Genomic DNA, 7389 nt, shown 5'->3' with positions numbered 1-7389 from the left:
TTTCATTAACGCAATGCCCATTCTGCAGCCCGTGGATCACAGAGTAGTTTTGACCTTCAAGTCTTGTTCTTTAAGAAATACATTTCCTAAGACCATAGCTGCCACAGACAGTGATTCGTTCCTCTGATGGATCTGTGCAAAGTAAATGGAAAACCTTCTGGAAAGGATTCACCATTCTAGATGCCAGTAAGAATGCTTGTGACTCCTGGATGGGAACAGGTCAAAATATCCATATTAACAGGAGTTTGGGGACAAAGTTGATGCGAACTCTTATGGAGAGGACTCTGAGGGATTCAAGACTTCAGAGGAGGAAGTAACTGTGGCTGTCACTGAAATAAGAAGAGAACTAGACTTGGAAGTGGAGCCTGAAGATGGGACTGGATTGTTGCAATCCCACAGTAAAACTTGAATGGATGAGGAGTTCCTTTTTGGGGATGAGCAAAGAAAATGGTTTCTTCCTTCCTTCCTTCCTTCCTTCCTTCCTTCCTTTCTTCCTTCCTTCCTTTCTTTCTTCCTTCCTTTCTTTCTTTCTTTCTTTCTTTCTTTTTTCTTTTTAATTTTATTTATTTATTTGACAGAGTAAGAGAGATTACAGGTAGGCAGAGAGGGGGAAACAGGCTCCCCGTTGAGCAGAGAGCCTGATATGGGCTTCAATCCCAGGACCCTGAGATCATGACCTGAGCCGAAGACAGAGGCTTTCACCCACTGAGCCACCCAGGTGCTCTAAGAAAGTGGTTTCTTGAGAAGGAATCTTCTCCTGGCGAAGATGCCATGAAGACTGTTGAAATGACTGTATAGGATTTAGAATATTATATAAACCTAGTTGATAAAGCAATAGCAGGTTTTGAAAGGACTGACTCCAGTTTTAAAATGCTATCAAACAGCATTGAATGCGACAGAAATTGTTCAAGAAAGGAAGAGTCTAATGCTGTGGCAAATTTCATTGTTGTCTTATTTTAAAGAAATTGCCGCAGCACCCCATCCTTCAGCAAACCACCACCCTGATCAGTCATCAGCCACCAATATCAAGGCAAGACCCTCCACCAGCAAAAAGATTATGAATCCCTGAAAGCTCAGATGATGGCTGGCATTATTTGGTAATAAAGTGTTTTAAAAATAAGGTATGTACATAATTTTTTAGACAATGTTATTACACATTTAACAGCCCACAGGATAACATAAACATGACTTTTATATGCACTAGGAAACCAAAAAATTTACTTGACTTGCTTTATTCTGGTGATCCCACAAAACCACCAAGATACATCTATACTTGCATACCTTAAGAAGTATATTTTAAAATCACACATATAAATGTAAACCCATTGGCCAATCTTTTGATGTAGAGCCAAGGATTCCCTTTTGTTATGAATATGATGATTTATAGCTCTGCACAGTATTTTTGCATAAGTTACACCCACTACAATCCAACTATTATTTCCAATTATTGTTTTATTTTTTGAAAACAAAGAAACTGCTGAAATAACTGCAGCACAGAGTCCTCATGGAGTTTTTCCTTTTTAGAGTTGATTCTCCAGACTAAGAGCAATTATTCATAATTGAGCCCTCCCAAATTTTACATTTTAACTTACTGGAATCAAGTTTTTATATCTGTATTTCATTAATTCATAAATCATTAAAAATAATGTAGTCACAACCAGAGCAAACTGGTAGGTTTGGAAGCAACCATCACTGATTCTCGCTAAGCTTCCAACTTCAGTGAAGGGTACAGAAGTGAGTGGGCTTGTTGGAGAACAGCACTCCAGCCCCAAATGTAAGTGCACTCTGAGCAACAGTCAGAAGGTATCATAGAAGGGCACCTGGGTAGCTCAGTGGGTTAAGCCTCTGCCTTCGGCTTGGGTTATGATCCCAGGATCCTGGGATCGAGCTCCACATCTGGCTCTCTGCTCGGTGGGGAGCTGCGTCCCCCTCTCTCTCTCTACCTGCCTCTCTGACTACTTGTGATCTCTGTCAAATAAACAAATAAAATCTTAAAAAAAAAAAAATGGGGAACTTTGTGGAATTAATCATAGCAGTTAATACAGCAAGTCTCTCATAAAATACTTCAGATATTTCAATGAAGTTACTCATTTAGGATATACAAAGACTCTTCAGTTATTGAAATACAATAATGTAAAATAGTTTTACTTGTAAGTGAATTTTTTTCTCCTTTTGAAGATTCTAAAAATAGAACTGTGTGAATCACTCATTTAATTGATTTTAAAAGCTGATAGCAAAAGTCATAATGTTAAACATAATAAAAACTTTAAATGAATATATTGTGACTTGATCATAATTCAATCACCTTAATAAAAAACAAGATGAAGAAAAAGTACCATTACATTTCTCCTTTCTCCAAAACTAGGGAGGAAAGAAAAGCAAAGAAAAGCAAACGTTTTTATTATACCCATTTTCTAAAGAACAGCTGTCTTTTATATATCTTTCTTTGGTTTACTATCCTATCATCTTTCATATCCAGGTTTAAATTTCAACCTGACAAATGATGTTTTTCTTGTCACTGTTTAATACAACTTGGTTTCTACTGAGCAAAAGTCTTAATGAGAACTCTAAATATGTAACAGAAGATTGTAGGGGAAGATAAAACTGGAAACATGTACAGACAAGACAAAAGACACCAAATGTTCTTGGATCTCTAAGTTTGCTAAAACAACTATTTTCAAATTTATTTTTAAAATAATAAAACATATATTATATGATGGCAAAACAAACCTCACAATTTAAGCAATTTGTAAGATCACTAAGTCTAAAATAGAAGATATTTTTCTTTAGTAACTCAAACTGCTAAGGCTGTTTGTGGCTGTATTCTATACTTAAAAGTCTAAAAAGCAATATGCTGATTATAAAACAAACACTATCTGTGACATCAAAACGTGTAATATACAGACATTTCTTTCATAACAGCTTTGTTGAAACAATTCAAACAATAAAATCCACCCATTTAAAGTATACAATCCAATGGTTTATAATATGTTCATAGATCTGTGGAATTATGGCCCTTGTTGGGTTTTTGGAACATTTCCATCACCTCAGAATGAAGTTTTTTCTTTCTTTAAAGATTTTATTTGTTCATTTGACAAAGAGTGAGAAAGAGCGATGTGCGTGAGCGCACAAGCAGGGGGAGAGGCAGAGTACGAGAAAAAAGGAGGCTCCCCGCTGAGCGGGGAACCTGATGTGGGACTCAACCCAGACCCTGGGATTATGACCTGAGCCAAAGGCAAATGCTGAAGCAACTGAGCCACCCAGAATACCTCAGAAAAGAGTTTTGTCATGCTTTAGCTAACACTCTCAATATTATCCCCCTTAGTCCTAAGAAACAACTAACCTATATTCTGTCTTCATATATTTCCTTATTCTAAATATTTGATATGCTTGGAATCATACAATCTGTAGGCTTTCATTCTGTATAATATTTTTCAAAATCAATCATGTTATAACATTCTTAAGTACATCACTGTATGGATATACAACTTTGAGTTCCCCATGCACTGGTTAATACATGCTTGAGTTATTTCCAACTTTTTGCTCCTATGAATAACACTACTATAAACAAGTGCGTACAAGCTTTTTTACATAGACCTATGTTTCCATTTATCTTCAGTAATTATCTAGAAGTGCAACTGCTGAGTTATATGATTATTCTATGGTTAATGAACTGTCAGGTCACTTTGCAAAACACCGGTACCATTTTACATTTCTACTGGCAAAGTATGAAGGTTCCAATTTCTCTGTATCTTCATCAATATTTATTATTACCTGAGTTCTTTTCTAATCCGGCCATTCTAATATGGATGAAGTGGTATCTCATTGTGGAATTTTTTTCCACTTTAATGAATTATAATTGACAAATAAATTGTAAAATATTTAAAGTGTTCAACATGATGATTTGATACACGTCACAGTGAAAGAATTCCACTGAGTTAACATATCTAACATCTCACTTATTTACCCTTTTTTTATGAGAACACTTGAATTTTCTTAGAAAATTTTGATTATGCAATATAGTATTATGAACCATAGTTACCAGAGTTACCACATTATACACACTGGATCCTCAGACCTTATTCATATTATAATTGAAAGTTTAGGGCAACCCTCTCGAGTCTTCTCCCTCTTCAGGAGCTTTGTAGTATCACTTTGCTATCACTCAATAAACCTTGCTTTGCTGCTCCCTTGCCCACCAAAAATAATAATAATAATAATAATAATAATAATAATAATTATACACACACACACACACACACATACTTATTTCTTTATCCATTCACCTGTAGCAGGTATTTATGTTCTTCCCATACCCCTGATTTTAAAATAAAAGCTGCAATGGATATGGGAGTACATTTGGATATTTACCTAAAAGTGGAATTGCTAAAACATATGGTAGTTCTATTTTTAAATTCTTCAGGAACCTCCACACTGTTTTCCATTGTGGCTGTACAAGTTTCTATTTCCATAGACAGTATAAAAGATTCTCTTCTATCTACATCCTCAGCAACATTTGATATCACTTGCCTTTTTGATACTAGCCATCATAACAGGAGTGAGGTGATTATCTCATTTTAGTTTTGATTTATATCTCCCTGAATATTAGTGATATTTAACACCTTTTCATACAACTGTTGGCCATTTGTATGTCTTCTGTGAAAAAATGTCTATTCAAATCCTTTGACCATTTTTTAGCTGGATTTTTTTTTTTGCTATGGAATCGTAGGAGTTCCTTGTATATTCTGGATATCAATCTCCTATTAGAGATATCATTTGCAAGTGTTTTCTTCTACTCCATAACCTGCCTTTTCACTATACTGATGATTTCCTTTGCTGAGTAGCATTTTAGCTTGATGTAGTCCCACTTTTTAATTTTTCCATTTGTTGCCTTTGCTTTTGGTGTCAAATCCAAAAAAAAAAAAAAAAAAAATCAGGACAAATGTCAAGGAGATTGCCCTCCATGTTTTTCTACTAAAAGTTTTACAGTTTCAAGTCTTATATTCAAATCTTAACCAATTTCAAGTTGATTTTTACATACGGTATTAAGACAGGGATTCAGTTTCACTCTTTTACATGTGAGGACCAGTTACCCCAACACCATTTATTGAAGAGGCTATCCTTTCACCCATTATATATTCTTGGTTCCTTAGTCAAAAATTAAATGACCACACATGAATGGGTTTGTTTCTGGGTTTGCTAATTTGTTCCAATGATATGTGGTTCTGTTTTTATAAGGCTTTCCAATATAGTTTGAAATCAGAAAGTGTGACTATTCCAGCTTTGTCATTCTTTTGAAGATCATTTAGGATACATGGAGTCGTTTGGGGTTCCATTTGAAGTTTAGGACTGTTTTCCTATTTGTATGGAAAATGCACTGGAAGTTTGATAAGAAATGCACTGAATTTGTGGGTGACTTTGGATGATTTGGACACTTTAACAATATTAATTCTTTGGATACAGAACACAAAATATATTCAATCTATTTGTGCCTTCTTCAACTTCTATCATCAATGTCTTTTATTTTTCAGTGTATAGATCGTTCATCTCCTTGGTTAAATTTATTCCTAAGTATCTTTCTTTTTGATGCTATCATAGATTAGACTGTTTTCTTAATATCTCTTTCCAATAGTTCATTGTTAGCATATAAAAATGCAACTGGTTTTTTTTTAAAGATTTTATTTATTTATTTGACAGAGATTACAAGTAGGCAGAGAGGCAGGCAGAGAGAGGGGAGGAAGCAGGCTCTCCGAGGAGCAGAGAGCCCAATGCAGGACTCGATCCCAGGACTCTGGGATCATGACCTGAGCTGAAGGCAGAGGCTTTAACCCACTGAGCCACCCAGGCGCCCCTGCAACTGATTTTTTAATACCTATTTATATCCTGGAACATTACTGAATTTATTATTATTGGTTCTAGCGGGTTTTTGATGAAGTCTTTAAGGTGCCATCTGCAAGGGCAATTTTACTTCTTCCTTTCCAATTTGGAAACCTTTTATTTTTTTTCTTGCCTAATTGCTCTAAAATTTCCAGGACTATGTTGAATAACAGTAACAAAGGTGGGCTTCCTTGTTTTCCTCCTGATCTCAGAGGAAAATAGTTTAGCTTTTCACCATTGAGTAGGCTAGCTTCAGGGCTCTCATATACAGGTTTTATTATGTTGAGGCACAATGGTTCTCTACCTAAGCTCTTGAGAGTTTTTTAATCTTTCATTTTATTAATGTGATGAACAACATTTATAGATGTGGGCATGTTGACTATCCTTGTATCCCAAGAATAAATTCCACTTGATCATAATGTATGACCCTTTCAATATATTATTAAATTTTATTTGATGACATTTTGTTGAAGATTCTCACATCTATGTTCATCGGGGATATCAGCCTGTAAGATTTTCTTCTGGCATTCTTGTTCAGTTTTGGTATCATGGTAAAATGAGTTCAGAAGGGTTCTCTCTTGGGCTCAGTCATTAAGCGTCTGCCCTTGGCTCAGGTCATGATCCCAGGATCCTGGGATAGAGCCCTGCTCGGCAGGAAGCCTGCTTTCCCTCTCCCACTTCCCTTGCTTGTGTTCCCTCTCTCGCTGTGTCTCTGTCAAATAAATAAATAAAATCTTAAAAAAAAAAAAAAAAAAAAAGAAGAAGAAGGTTCTCTCTTACCTCTCTTAAATGAGTTTGAGAAGGACTGGTACTAATTCTTTAAATTGTTGGTAGAATTCACCAGTGAAGCTGTGTACTGGACTTCTATTTGTTGGAAGATCTTCAATCACTGATTCATTCTCTTTAGTAACTGATCTATTTCAGATTTTCTATTTCCTTATGATTGACTCTTAGAGTAAAGTCTATATTTCTAAGAATTTATGAATTTCTTATAAGTTTTTCAATTTGTTAGGATGTAACTGAGCACAGTAGTCTCTTATCCTTTATATTTCTGTGGTAATAGTTATAACCTCCTTTTCATTTCTGCTTTTATTTATTTGAGACTTCTTTTTGTTTCTTGATCAGTCTACATAAAATCTGCCATTTTTATTTATCTTTTCAAAGAACCAGTTCTTACTTTCATCAGTCTCTTTTATTCTTCTTATTATTTCCTTTATTTCTCTTCAAATCTTTCTCATTTCCTTCCTTCTACCAACTTTGGGCTTCGTTTTTTCTTCGTTTTTCTAGTTCCTTCCAGCGGAAAGCTGGGTTGTTTGAGATTTCTTTTATTTTTTGAAGTATGCATTTATTGGTGTAAATTTTCCTCTTAGAACTCCTTTTGCTGCATCTCCTAAGTTTTGTTATGTTACATTTCCATTTTTGTTTGCTTCAAGATATTTTGATTTCTTCTTTGATCCACTTACTGTTCAAGGACATGCTGTTTAATCTCTACATACCTGCAAATTTTCCAGT

General features: G+C 35.1%; 1 protein-coding gene across 1 annotated transcript in view; it reads right to left on the bottom strand.

Moving 5' to 3' along the window:
- Positions 1–260: 260 nt before the first annotated feature.
- LOC116855780 overlaps positions 261–7389 on the bottom strand; it is a 31426-nt gene continuing 24297 nt past the window's right edge. Inside the window, exons 3-4 of the mRNA XM_032838785.1 lie at positions 732–778; positions 261–447 (exon numbers count right to left, since the gene is read on the bottom strand). Of these exons, the coding sequence (XP_032694676.1) occupies positions 271–447; positions 732–778 (224 nt within the window). The 3' untranslated portion in view covers positions 261–270. The remainder of the gene's footprint in view (positions 448–731; positions 779–7389) is intronic.

This window comes from Lontra canadensis, unplaced genomic scaffold, assembly GCF_010015895.1.
Source record: "Lontra canadensis isolate GAN:19392208 unplaced genomic scaffold, GSC_riverotter_1.0 scaffold106, whole genome shotgun sequence".
Lineage (NCBI taxonomy): Eukaryota > Metazoa > Chordata > Mammalia > Carnivora > Mustelidae > Lontra > Lontra canadensis.
The sequence above is the reverse complement of the archived record's forward strand: the minus strand, read 5'-3'. Positions and strand labels throughout refer to the sequence as shown.